Genomic DNA, 14,748 nt, shown 5'->3' with positions numbered 1-14,748 from the left:
AAAAAAAAAAAAAAAAAAAAAAAAATGAGTACAAACTGAAATTATTACAAAATAATGCAAAAAATACACTAAGGAGCACAGGCTAAGTAGCTACAAATTAAACTTTTCAGCTTTTCTTAAAGATGTAAAACAAGCCTTAAAACTGAAGGACAAGTCTATATGAAATTTATAAAACATAAGTAACTTATTCTTAGAGATTGTATAGTTAGCCAAGTCAGTAGCTCACATACTAACATAAGAGTTCGTTGGGTTGTCTTCCTTCTTCATTGGTGTTCTTTTGACATCTAATTATAGAAATGATTGTCTGAAAAAATGACTTAAAACAACACATGGCCAAGATTTTCAATGTTGAAATTCTATAATAAGGACACAAGACACCAGAGTTTTCAGTTTTTTGTCTTTTTTCTTTTTTACTAAAGTCCCGAAATTTCCATAAGACAAGTACATTAATGAAATGTTTCCAAAGAAATACTGAACAATATATACTCTAGTTAGTTGAGGGTTCCAGCTCAGGAGTTCATACCTAATTCTTGTGCATTAAAAATCAGCATGGATCTTAGATGATCTAGAATATACTGTGTTTTAAAATCCACAGCTGGTTTGATTTTAACCATAATGAAAAACCAGTATTCCTATTCCATCAAATGTGTTTTACAAGCAATAATAAATTCAGATCCACTGTATTATGCAACACACATCTTTGGAAAGCAACATAAACAGTGAGATCAGGTCAGTAGAAATATACACAGTTAAAAGAAATACACAAAGTACTGTAGTTTTATTAAAAACTACTACTTGAGAAAGAAATCTTTCCACAAATAGCATAGAATTGTAGAATGATGAAAGGATTTGGGAAAACTTTACAAAAGCCTAATTCCAACTGTATCTTCCTGAGGGTGGTGGCAAAGGGTATTTCCTTCCTTCTCTGGGATATCCCTGTAAATAAGCAAAAGCAAGAGTTTATCTTCTGGATTAACACCCCTTCAAAGAAATTAATTTTATATCTCTCTGGAAAAACACACCATAAAGAAGCTGAATAGGTCTTAAAAGTATTTAACATGGAAGGTCTTTCATAAATAGAAACCCCCAGTTTCATGCAAAGCTTGCTATAAATGGTACCACTGAAAACTACCCAAAGGAGCTATAACATGCACTTAAGAAACTCCTTAAAATGCACACAAATGAACTACAGTGAAGGGACCTGTGTAAAAGACTAGTGGTTCTCAATCTTCCCTGCCACCCCTAGCAGTAATTCAAGTCACATTGTGGTAAGATGTCCACATCAACTTTAGACATACGCTGGAAAAGTCATTTTGTTTAACTAAGACAAGAGCTTGATAAAGCAGCTGAGGCCTAATGAACTATTAATTTTAGGGATTTTTTTGGGGTATGTTTAGCTATAAATAGTAGAGTGTTAAGTAACACATTAGATTATTACATAATTACTAGTGACATTCACAACATATCCTAGTAAGTTTACAAATAAAATTTCTGTACAAAAAAACTCCCTCACAATTCCCTTTCTAGGCCTCTAGGATTCTGAAACAGACTCTCCACCCCACTCCCTGGCCCAGTGTTGTCATTCAGTGGTTTAAAAATTAGAATGAGTATGTGTAGACCATTAAGGCTTTATTTTTAGTCATATAAACATCACTAAATAGAGTGGTCATAATTACACTTTTTTAACAATGAACTTCTGCAATTTAATAGTACTTCAAAACCCGTGATTTAAGAAAAAGTATTTGTTAAAAAAAAAAAAAAAAAAAGAGTGAGAAAAAGAAATGTATTTGTAAAAGGTCCTAAAAGAATTATAATTTACCAATTGGTTTGTATCTTCTAAATGAATAACGATTTTACCTGCTGTAAAAACAGAGAGTTTCTTCCAGGGAAGACCTTCTCTGAAGGAGATGAGAAACCAGAGGAACTGGGCTCAGAAGAACCCGGCAGCCAGGCCACAGCTCTGCTGCCAACGCTGTTTCCCACTTGGAAAATGAGGTAATCGGACTAAAAATTCTCCAGGGTTTCTTCTAATTTATAAGTATGTCCCCATTTCAGTAATACTCATTTTGTAGACTGCCTACTATCATCCCATCAACTCTTCAGCATAAAATGGCAAACTACTGATATGATTTTTAGACCTCTGGGGCTGACAGTAATTCAAAATAAAATTCTATGAACAGATTTTAATAAATTTTAACAAAATTCTCTCAAAAGATAATTATGATGATTATTTTCTTATAAAGTGAATAGCCTTGTAAAAAGATAAACAAAAATGTGTAGAAGAAAAAAAAATCTTTCTAAGCTGTCAAAAGAGAGGTCTTACACAAAGGGACCACATGCCAAGAACCTGTGTAAAATTAATATTTGAAGCAATGCAAAAGGCCTGTAGGCAACACCAGGTAAGCAATTTTAAATCCACTTCAAATCACCACAGGTGCTAAACTCCATGAACATTGCACACACTAAATCGTAGCATTCTGACCCTGTTCTCTGGCAAGGATTTGATTGCAGAGCACGTAAATACTAGCCAGGCGTCAAATGGCTGGGGGGACAAATAGACTGAGGCAAACAGACCTCTGTCTTAAATTCTGCTTAAACTGGATACTTTACAGAGAAGGAAATGAAGCTCACACATGCTAAATAAATTTGTCTAGGAATTGTTATACTCGTTGTAAAGCTATTTAAATTTAGCTAAAAACATATGTGGGAAATAATGAAGGAGATATTTCTTTCCATGAAAAGGGGTATCCCAGATGAATCAAGACAGAGGAGACTTCTAAGATGAATAAAGGTAACAGCTAAAAGGGTAGACTGTTACTTTCAGTTTCTATAAAATTATCTACTATGAAATCTAGTTTCTACTACTACAAAGAACATCCTTAAAGGATAAAAAAATGTTTTGGCAACTGACTCTATTTGTGCTAAATATTACTGACCGCTATGATTAAAAGAGCTCTGGGGCTGGAAAACCTTTAGCATCTTCAGGGTGTAGCAGATATAGTAAGGTATAGACTCACTCTATATACATTTTAAATTGAGGGAACCAAGTTCAGCTGACCGACACTACCAGTATCTCATCCAGTGTCCTGAGAAGCAAGGCTAAGTACCAAGTGTACAGCATGCTTTTCATCCCACAGCCCACACTGTATCACCTGTCTCCCTCCACGATCATCGCGTCTGGGTGGATACCCGCCAGGTCCAGCTAGCATCTGGTACTGGTTTGGCTGGAAGGCTGCATTTTGGGTTTGGAGCATCCGGTTCCATGGCAGCAGAGGTTCAGCCCCAACGCCTCTGTGGAGAAGTATTATGTCTGCATTATAAGTCAAACCTGTTACATAGCTCAAAGTCTCAAACTGGCTAGCATCATCTCCAACTCTTAGGACAATCAAATTTGCCTGCATTTGTCAAATGGGACATACAACATCAGAGCGACCTTTACGCCCCTCATATTCAATGTAGTCTAACATGTTTAAGTATCAGCATTTAAAGAAGAGGGATCTAAACTCGAATGAATCAGGAACGTATGACTTAAAATATTTTGTTCATTTTCAACTATGAAATTTCCTTTTCGGTCACTTGAATATTTGGACCCAAGATCACCAAGTTGGTTACATTTAAGATGCTATCCAAAGAGTAAACATGTACAAGACAGGAAAATGGGCTTTATTTTTAAAAATGTCTAGACTCGTTCTTGGAGTCCATTCTTTCTATTAATTGCAGGTTGCAAATGAATTCTTACTGCTCAGTATTTTGAATCTAGGGTAGGGGACTTGGCTGTTTTTTCCCATCCATTATTCTGCTCAATGTCAGAAGGTCTGATCGGGAGGAAACCTTTTCAAGTTCTATTGATGCAGTTTTCAATTGACCATGGTGACCTAGCAACATGAGCACTAATTGGCATGGGCTGACTGGCATTTGGTGTACAGTTTACATGGGAACACAAATTCAACAGCTATTAGAACCCAGTTTGCCGGCCCGGATTACTAGTCAAAAGAAATGTTTTAATTGTCTTCAAGTGCCTATTTTAACTTTGCAGATACAAAGCAACAGGTATGAAGTATTAAGTAATAATATAAAACTGTCACATAAACAATGTAGCCAAGATACACCTTCTAAAGATAATCACCATGTAAGAAACAATTTTATCGAGGCATTTTCAACTTCCATTTTACAGAACAGTCACTATAAAGAATAGAAGCAAAATTCTCCAATATATTTTAACACCAGATGCTTTGAGGCCATTACAGATTTTAGGAAAAATCACAGAATTCTAAAATTGCTAAAGCATTAACTGCAATCATACCAGCATATGAATTTCACTTCCCAGGTGCTGGGGGTGGGGGGAACAGCTTGAAGTTGGGCTCACTGGGTAATGCTGGGTAATGCATTCTTCTCACAGCTATTCAAACCTGAATCCATCCTCTCTACCCTCCCATTTTCTTTGCCTTCACTTGGAGCTGTTTTTTTTTTTTTTTTTTTTTTTTTTAAATACCAAAGATAATTCTTTTTGTGTGATGACTCAAAGAACAACTCCTTGAAGAACTATAGAGAAGCCAATACTATTCTTCACAGTTAGTGGTGAAACCAGAGCTTTAACCAATAAAATCTGCTGTACTCAAAAAATATATTTCAGAGGGAATATCCATATATTCAGGGCTTTTATTATTTTTCAGGCTCATTACTAATACAAATATATTTTAGTAAGAGTGTCCCATCTCTTTGGAAAGAACAATTATGCAGAGAGATAGGAATGTTCTCTTCTGCTCTCTAAGGAGTGAGGGGTTAATGTTTTGTACTGTAACCAAGGAGGCTTATCAAAACTGGGCCATTAACATAAAGCCCACATAACATACCAAAGATGCAACTCACACATTGTGTTAACTGTAATCAATTTTTATTTTCAGTTCTGCAATGATCAAACTCACTCAACTGGGTTTCTGGAAAATCTGCTGGTATGGACGATATTATAAATGCAATTTTACATTATTTTATATTCTAAAAATAGGTTAGAAACAAAGCCACAATTTAAAAGCACAAAGTCCTCTTTTTGTTCAAAATAATTACTTAAAATGTTTTTGAAAGATAATTTTTATAAAAATATTTAAATTGAAATTAAATAAAAAGAACAGTAGGAGACACAGGTACCATCCTCTTTTGCTTTTTACTGGCAGTCCTTTCTTTTCCACAGGTCTACCATATTTCTATACTAATTGTATTAATTTGCAAGTAGTTACAAGTAAATTTACCTTCAAAAATACACTTTAAATCTGGGACCAAAGTACTGAGGTTGACACATTTTACCTTTTTTAAATTAGTAGCTATCTACTGAGACAACTTACCTGAGGCATTTGGCATCATGGATGGCAACTACATATATATATTTACATTACTGCCAACATTCGATTTTCTTTTTTTTTTTTAATGTTTTTTTAAAAAAATTAATTCCAGTATAATTAAAACACAGTGTTAGTTTTAGGTGTACACACAGTGATTCAAAAATTCCATACATCACCTGGTGCTTATCATGACAAGTGAGTGCCTTAATCCCCATCACCTATTTCACCCATCCCCCACCCACTTCCCCTCTGGTAACCAGCAGTTTGCCCTCTATGGTTAAGACTCTGTTTTTTGGTTTCTATCTATGACAACAATATTCTTAAGTTTTGGGATACCTGGGTGGCTCAGTCGGTTAAGAGTCTGCCTTCAGCTCAGGTCATGATGCCAGCGTCCTGAGATGGAGCCCCTCATCAGGCTCTCTGTTCAGCGGAGCCTGCTTCCCCCTCTCTCTGTGCCTGCCCCTCTGCCTACTTGTGATTTCTCTCTCTGTCAAATAAATAAATAAAATCTTAAAAAAAAATTCTTAAGTTTCTAAATTCCCATTTTGGAAAGTAGCTTACAATATGAAGTCACTATGACCAATCTGGATATTTGAAATTTACATATATGGCAGTTTTTAAAGATTTTCCATGACTGACTAAGCCTAATGCCCATAAGTTAAAAAGTAAATGGCCACCTTGGATATGGCCAGAAAAGAGAAGTCTTCCCTGGCAAGAATTACACACACAACAGGGCAGAACTCTAGTGAGGAAGAGAACTCAAATACTCTCTACCATTCACTCAGTTTGAGCTGGCTTGTCTCTGCATGAGAAGGCAAGGGTGAGGCAGTTCCTGTTGTATTTTTTTTTTTTAAAGATTTATTTATTTTTGAGAGAGACAGAGAAAGAGAGCATGAGTGAAGCAAGGGAGGGGCAGAGAGAAGGAGGGAGAAAGATATCTCAAGGAGACTCCCTGCTGAGCACGAGCCTGAGGTAGGGCTCCATCCCACAACCCTGAGATTATGACCTGAGGCAAAATCAAGAGTCGGGAGGCTTAACCCAATGAGCCACTCAGGTGCCCCCTGTTGTATTTTTAAATGCAATGAACATATGGAGTATAGATACTACTTCAAACTAGGAAAATTCAAGAAACAGTGTATTTTAGCAAAAAAAAAAAAAAAAGTACATTCAACATTTTCTTTTCTAGTAGGGTTCTCAACCAAATACCCAAAATAGTGAAATGGGCAAGTACTGAACTAATAAGAAGGATCAGGGCTGCCTGGGTGGCTCAGCAGGTTAAGTGTCTGCCTTTAGTTCAGGTCATGATCCTGGGGTCCTGGGCCCAAGCTCTGGGTCAGGCTCCCTGCTCAGTGAGGATCCTGCTTCTCCCTCTCCTTGCTGCTCCCCCTGCCTGTGCTCTCCCTGTGTCAAATAAATAAATAAAATATTTTTTAAAAAAACAGTAAAACTGGTTCCAGTAAGAATTCTACTACTTACCAGTTGTGTCACATCTCAGTAAAGTCAAAGTGACTACAAGTTTTTATTTTCACCTCTATGCTTTGTGAAGTCAGAATGGTTAGACACACTTGTCAGTCTGTATCTGCTAACAGGTTAATGGACAAATTTCACGTGGCTGAATTCAAACTTTGTTTTCTTTATGAATGTTACGTTTCTTAAATGACATGGTCTAAGAATTTTCTTATGCTCACATTTAACTTCTGCTTTAAGGTAGTATTTCAAGTTTCCAAATGAAACTAGACCAAAAATGAATGCTCCACAAAACTTGTCCCTAACCTGCTGGGTTCACAAAGACAGTCAGGATACAATACAAGTACTTGGCTAGGGCAGAAGAACAAAAACCTGATGGAAATCAGGACAATGGTGATGATCTTAGGACATCTTTCAGTGTCTAGAGGGAAGCAAAGCTACTGGAAAGGAAGAAAGAATGTCTCAAAAGTGGAAGGAGATCCTTTATTTCCTCTAAGTCCCTACAGCTTTACTATAACATTATGTTCACACAGGCATTCTAAAAAGTTCTGTTTGTTCAAGTCAAAGTTTCTTAGTAAAGAATGGTACAAAAGAGAAATGTATGGAAACTGCTCGACTGCTGTGTACCTAGGTTTCCTCATCTGTAAAAAAAACAGCTACTTCAGAGGCTTGCTAGGAGGAATAAATGAAGTCTTTTCTAAAGGCATGTTCGCTTACAGTGCTGACACTTCGTAGGCAGACTGTAAAAGTTCGTGATTATTAACAACACGGGAGAGAAGCAAGCAACAAAGTAGGGAAACTGAAAATCAAACTCAACAAACTTAAAGCAGAAAGACAGTTATTTAAAATGAGATCAGTTCCAATGTGGTAATTTGTAATTTAGGAAAAATTTACGCCTTACTCATTTTCTAATTTGTCTGAAAATGGTCGTATCCCAAAGATGTGGAAGTAGGGTATGCTTGGGGCACTTACATTGAAAACAATACATAAATTCAGGCATTGTATGAGTCATCTTAAATTTAAAAAGCAGCTTGCACTAAGTAGTTGCTACTATTAATACATAATTTAGTAACATGATTTCTTTTATCTTCTTGAAGAAAATCGTGAAATGAAGTTTGGGAATCTCCAAAGAAAGTTTTCTTAAAAGGGGAGCAACATTTATAATCCCGTTCATAACAACACTTTTATTCATTTCAGATGATCAGACTGCTAAAACAGTAAAAGAGAGGGGAACAAAACAGATTAGAATTGGGAAGGCAAAGAGGGAAACGTTACTATAGGTTTAATTGGTTTCAGCATTTACTGATGCTGGCAAACCAGCATAAAATGATAGGTTTGAAAGCTGCCTTGTAAAAAATTATTCTACAGATGTTAATATAATTATTCATAATATGCCTAGCTGTCTTGTCATGTAGAAACCACCTGACTTAGGAGCACACAACTTATCAATGAAAGAACGTAAGTCAAACATCCCTCGTTATTAAACCATGTCACACTCTTCCTAGTCCCCAGTACTTATTAGACTGCAGATCCCATAATCCTTTTCTGAGTCCCTTCTGCGTTTAATTCAGTTCAGTCTTAAGCAGTTAAAGAAACTGTTTTCAGTGGCAACTAATAACTACTGACCTACAGTGACACTGCCCTACAATAGGCTTGTCAGCCCTGAAAAAGTTGTACCAAAGAAGCTGATTAGGACTTCAAGAGGTCTGTAGCAAGAATCAATGGTTGGTCTGTACTAATGCGGTGTTGCCCGCACAGAAATGATAAAAGTGGAACACCATTAGTTATGCCTCATTAAGCTGCACAAGCCTTATAAAAAGAAATTTGTTTAGCCTGACCAAAACCTAATACAATTTTAAGCCCGCTGTGTTGCATTTTTCAGGCCACCTTAAAACATTCACTAAAATAAAGGCCAAGGACCAAGGGAAGTGGGAAAGTATATAAAGAGGAGTCTTTTAATTCAATGTGTTTGGCATCTATTTTCCTAAAAGAAGCACAACATAAACTGTTCAGAGGGAAGAAAGTACATTTCAAACACTGGAGAAAGCCCAAACCTCAAATGTTGATGTGGAAAAATATTTAAGTCATGTTTGCTTTAATATTACCTGTCAAATCTTTGCTGCTGGAAAAGAGGAGGAGGACCCCGCCAGGAATCTTGCGGCCTCATATCTGGAAAATAAACAGGGAAGGGTCAACAGAAGATTTTAAGTAATCACAACCATAAACATCCTAGAAGAGAGCACAGGCAGTAATTTCTCTGACACAGGACACAGCAACATTTTTCTAGATAGGTCTCCTGAGGCATGGGAAACAAAAGCATAAAATAAAACTAGTGGGACTACATCAAAATAAAAGGCTTCTGCAGACTGAAGCCAACAATCAAAACTAAAAGACAACATACAGAACCAAAGATATTTGCAAATGATATATCTGAAAAAGGGTTAGTATCCAAAATATATAAAGAACTGACACAACTCAACATCAAAGAAACTCCAGAATTCAATTAAGAAGAAATCACTATTCAGCTACCCATATTATAATCTTATAAATAAAATTTCTTGAAACAAAAAAAAAGAGACAAAATACAAACTAAATAAACTAGCATAATTATACAAACTACAAATGTAAAAAGACACAAAATCAACAGTAAATTTTTTATTATTTTTCCTTTGATAATGAAACATAGTTTCAGGAGTCTTAGTCATTAAACGCCCACATTTCTCTCTTACTACCTATGTATGTGTGTATGAGTATGTAAAGGTATGTTTTTCATATTTTTATTTTAAATGCTGTGCAAAAGAAAGGAATTTAGGTTCTTTTCCATAAATACAACTGAAAGAATAGTAACTTCAATAGAAATCCTGAGAATTTCCCCCTTAGCACGGAAACTGGAAGGGACTCTGGCTTACCTAGCTATCACAACAAAGTGGAGGGCACACATTTCTCCAACACAGGCCAGAAGATGCTAATAAAGGGACCACCCACTTTTCCATGGTTTTCTGAGACTCAAACTTCCTCCTCTAACACAAAGCTGAACTGGCAACATCTGACTCCAAGGAACAACTAAATGGCTGCTACTCCTGCACGTAGCTGAGCTGAAAGGAGCAGCCCCAAACACCGGTCAGGCCGGCACTCAGCAGCTCAGCAGGTCATGTTAACCAAGTGCTGTTCTGCTCCGGTTTCCAGTCTTGCAGTCACCTTGGCCACCCTTCAGCAGGGTCTGTGTGTGACCTAATTAAAACAGCTGGTTCCAGGAGTTGTCTAATGAGTTCACTGTGTGAGGACAGTAACCTCCTCCAGACTCCTGAGACCCAAGGACAACAAGGCTTACCATAATGTATTCAGACTCACATTTTAATGGAAACACAAACTAGAAACATGCTTTTCAAAATTACTTCCTTAAAGGAAAAAAGAAACGAAAGCTTATCTCTGGTTAGGAACCAAAAAAATGCAATCTGGGTTTACTTATAAAAGGGGGGAGGTGGAGAGAAAAATGGAATTATGCTTAAAAGCCCCACAAAGGAGAACATGGGACAAGCAGAGGATCTAGCTGTTCACATGATTATGGTGTGAACAACTACTACTACTGTTTTGGGCTCTCCCCACCTCAACAAGGCTGACATTGCCCCCTGAAGACAGTTTTCCTAGAGACAACCACCCTTGGCCAGAGCAGGGGGGCAGCCAAAGCGCACTGCGCCTCGGCCAGCATGAAGTGTCCAGCAGCCAAACCCACAACAGATGCTTTTCTTGGAAAGCAGCAGGAAGCCTTCACCACCATTATTTTCATGCAGAGACCCATTCTGAATTGAAAGGTGGCATCTCATTAAAAAAAAAAAAAGAAATCTTGCCATTTTCAACAATATGGATGGATTACTTTAAGGTAATTACTTAAGAGGGTATTACTTTAAGCGAAATAAGTCAATCAGATAAATACAATTATCATATGATCTCACTGATAGGTAGAATCTGAGAAATAAGACATAGGATCATAGGGGAAGGGAGGGAAAAATGAAACAAGATAAAACCAGAGGGGGAGACAAACCACAAGAGACTTAATCTTAGTAAACAAACTGAGGATTGCTGGAGGAGACGGGTGGGAAGGATAGGGTGGCTGGGTTATGGACACTGGGGAGGGTATGTGCTATGGTGGGCGCCATGAATTGTGTACCCCTGTAACAGACCTGTACCCCTGAAACAAATAATACATGTTATATGGCAATAAAAAATCAATAAATAAAAATAAAATCTAAAAAAACATAAAAAGGAAGGTGGCACCTCTAGTCGATTTCAGTTAAGACCCTTTCCATCTCTTAAAAGCCATTACTAGCAGAGGTCAAACTGAGGAACACTGCTGAGGAGTTTTCATGCAGTCATTAGATATTCCAAACCTGAATGGGGACACGGGGGTTATCACCACAGAACCCACAACCAACAGGGAAAGAAGGATCCCTACAGGCCCAGAATAATTTCTGAATCATTTCTACAGACCATATATAAATAGGAAATCATAATCATTAGAGGTAAAACCAGAAATTCCTACAAAAACAGCAATGATAATGTGTGGTTTATTACTATGGAAAAACGTGAAATACACTTACTTCAACACATATATGATTTTCAACACATTACCATTCATGAGAAAGCAATCTACTGAAAGTAAAATAAATGGTTGGGCCACTTTTTCTTTTTTTAAAGATTTATTTGAGAGAGAGTGCAAGAACGAGAGTGAAAGAGAGAGAAAACATGCACGGAAGGGAGGAGGAGCAGGAGCCCAATTTGGGGCTTGATCCCAGGACCCTGGAATCATGACCTGAGCCAAAGGCAGACACTTAATGAACTGAGGCAGACACTTAACCGACTGAGCCACCCAGGTGCCCTCTGATCATTACTTTGTTAAACATGGAAGTCCACTGGTCTATTCAGATGTTGTACACAAGTTAGTTTCATGAGAACTGGTTAAAATGTTTCCAGAAGTATATTTTATTTTAGTGTCTTACATATATAAAATTAGTTAATTTAACTAACCAAAATCAAAAGGAATACAGTGAATTTCATTTGGACCCCTGTCTAGCTCTGTATTTCTCATGTCCCGGAATCACTTATAGTCATCCTGGACACATGCCTCTTTTTACCATGAAGACTTAATTCCATGATTTTGGTTCCATGGGGTCTCTATATACATGGTATCATCACAGAATACATACTCTCCATGGTACTTGTAGAAGCTTCCAAACAGGATCCCTAATAAATTTTAAATCAAGCAAAAATAAGATACATCTAAATCAAGAAAAACCTCAAAAATGTTTCATGAAAAATAAAGGCAGAAAAAAATCTTGTATATTTTCTCCTAGAAACAGAACAAATAAATGGAGGGAAAGTCACCATCATCCAGAATACATATTCATTAGATTCATATATGCTTCATGTTAGATTAAGCACAACAATATTTCTAAGTGGAATTGGAATGTAAAGTTCATTAAGTACAAATACTGTCTGTAGAGAGAAGGAATCCTTCTTAATAGTCTACCTACGCACCTGCCTAGACAAATGGCAAAAGTCCTTATTTCCATTTTTAGTATGCCAGGTACTTCACACTCTATTTTGCTTTTACTATTTCTCACTTCCAGAATAACTGCTTTCACATAAACTTAGCACATGCAAAAACTATAGTTTTTGTTAAAACCTAAGCAAATTTCCTAGGATGTAAAAATTCTGTCACACACTTACTAAAACATCTCTTGCTTTCAACCAAGAAAAGAAAAATAAAAAGGATCAAAGAAAACCTTCAAGGCTACTTTTAAACAAATCTCTTCATGTGGCTCCGAGAAATATATATAACCCTTAAGTATTCATAAAGCAGAAATATTTCCTGGCTGGTAAGTAATGAAGTAGAAGGTAAAACAAACTTATTATCATTCATTTGTATGGCTCTAACAGAAGATCCATTGAGAGGAAGAAAAAAAAATTCTGAGGTAGTGAATTGCACTTCAGAAAGGTACCAGCGAGAGAGGGAAAATGACAGTTAATTTTTTCCTTTGGTCTTTAAAAACTTATCCCTTTTCTAAAGCTCTAAGGCCATATAAACCAAGGCTTCGCCAATAGCTCCTCAAGTGACAATTTACCTAATCAGCGCGGCAATCACAGGAAAGATTCCATGTTTACTGATTGCACTAATCAAAAATCACTTTCCAAATGCAGCTAATTGACAAGTTTACCAACTGAAATGAAGAGAAGTGACATACTGGGTTCTCTGGGTTACAGAAATGAAATGCTTTATTCACATGGAGCACTCAAGGCTGCACTTGACTCCAGCAAGTTATCAGTACCCAGACAATTACTCATCAGCCAAAAACTGACATATCAAAGACAAATCAAAAACCAACAGTGAAAAACACCTATAGCAGACACAGAGTTTGACCAAATGGCCTGCCTTGGGTGTTATTTTGTACCACATAAAGAAAATAGCTATGATACTACAAACATTAAAAAAAATTAAATGGCTTAGATCTCAATTTTACTGTAACTACTTCTGACCAAATTTCACAGTTCACGATTTTATAAAAAGGAAAGCTGATCTTTTAATATTTAATGCCCTCATAGCACTTACTGTGTGCTAGGCACCATTTCCAGTACTTAATAACAAACTCCTTTATTATGGATATTCTGTGAGAGGGGTATTCTCAGTACCATTTTAGAAATGAGGAGGGGGGTGGCGGGGATGTCACAGGGCTCCTAAGTGGCATGGTAAAAGCAGGGGCTATGTTCTCTTAACCACTCTACATGCTACACTATGCTACTCCACAGTTCAGATGAACTTGTGCTGTTGGTATAGGTGACTCTCCAGGTTACTTCAGGAAGATCAGATGAGAGCCACTACCTTAACCAGGAGGCTCACAAGCTTAGGGTTTGTGAAGGCAGGATCAGGGATTTAAAACTACTTTCAACATTTCAGAAGTTTTGAATTAACATTATTCCACACATCTAATTAAGACAGGAAGGAAAAATAAATGTACTTAACACATGCACTTTGGTTACCATCTTGACTGATTTATGGGGAGAAAATCAGAAAAAAATTTTGGCTAAAACATCTGAAAATGTTAATTAAATATCAGCAGAAGACCACTACCCATCCAACAGAATGGCTACAGGTGTAAAGACTGACAATACCAAGGGCTGGTAAGAATGTGGAGCAACTGGACCTTCCTTGCACCGCTAAAGGAAGGTAAAATGGTATAAACTGAATTTAACTTGGGAAATGTGTCTGGCATTTTTATTCACAAGAGCTGAACATGCATGTGACCTGAACGTGCACGTAGCCTTGCGATTCCACTACTTGTACATACCTACCCATCAGAGATGTTTACTTATGTGTGCTCAAAGACACAGGAATTTCATAGCAGTACTACTCCAGAAGCCCCAAACTGGGAACCAACCCAAACACTATCCCGAAGAGAGAGAAATGACGACATAGTCACTGATGGAGCAGGGGAAGCATGAGAATGAACGAACTGCTGCAGAAACAATGCAGATAAATCTCAGAAACAAAATATGGAACAAAAGAGGGCAAATTTTCAAAAAGGTCAATCGTGTTAAGAGTCCATTAAACAAACAGATGAAACAAATCTATGACATTGAAGTCAGGAAAATAATTACTTTAATGGGCTGGAGTGGCACCTGGGCCTTCTGGAGACTGGTCACTTTCTACTTTTTGCTCAAAGTAGTGGTTACATGAATGTATTCATTTCATAGAAATTAATCAAACTTCACACCTGTGACTCAGAACTTTATATGTTACATTGTAGTAAAAAAGCATATGAAGATACATGTATAATAATCCAATTTTCAAAAACTGCATGTAAGAATATAATGAAAGAAACTACTGCTTTATTGCAGGACCGTGGGATTACGGGTGTTTATATTTTATTATCTGCCATGTTTCCTTTAA

The 14,748-nt window shown here is 36.9% G+C and overlaps 1 protein-coding gene across 2 annotated transcripts in view; it reads right to left on the bottom strand.

Annotated features, from left to right (window-relative positions):
• Positions 1 to 383: 383 nt before the first annotated feature.
• The window catches only part of XRN2 (5'-3' exoribonuclease 2), a 91,175-nt gene continuing 76,810 nt past the window's right edge, over positions 384 to 14,748 (bottom strand). For both annotated transcript variants that reach the window (XM_004754123.3, XM_013057047.2), the window contains 3 exons: positions 8,909 to 8,972; positions 3,153 to 3,291; positions 384 to 936 (listed from right to left, as the gene is read on the bottom strand). In XM_004754123.3, coding sequence (XP_004754180.2) covers positions 871 to 936; positions 3,153 to 3,291; positions 8,909 to 8,972 — 269 coding nt within the window. In that variant the 3' untranslated portion in view covers positions 384 to 870. The remainder of the gene's footprint in view (positions 937 to 3,152; positions 3,292 to 8,908; positions 8,973 to 14,748) is intronic.

This window comes from Mustela putorius, unplaced genomic scaffold, assembly GCF_011764305.1.
Source record: "Mustela putorius furo isolate JIRA1106 unplaced genomic scaffold, ASM1176430v1.1 tig00000253_pilon_pilon_pilon, whole genome shotgun sequence".
NCBI classification, from domain to species: Eukaryota; Metazoa; Chordata; class Mammalia; order Carnivora; family Mustelidae; genus Mustela; species Mustela putorius.
The sequence above is the reverse complement of the archived record's forward strand: the minus strand, read 5'-3'. Positions and strand labels throughout refer to the sequence as shown.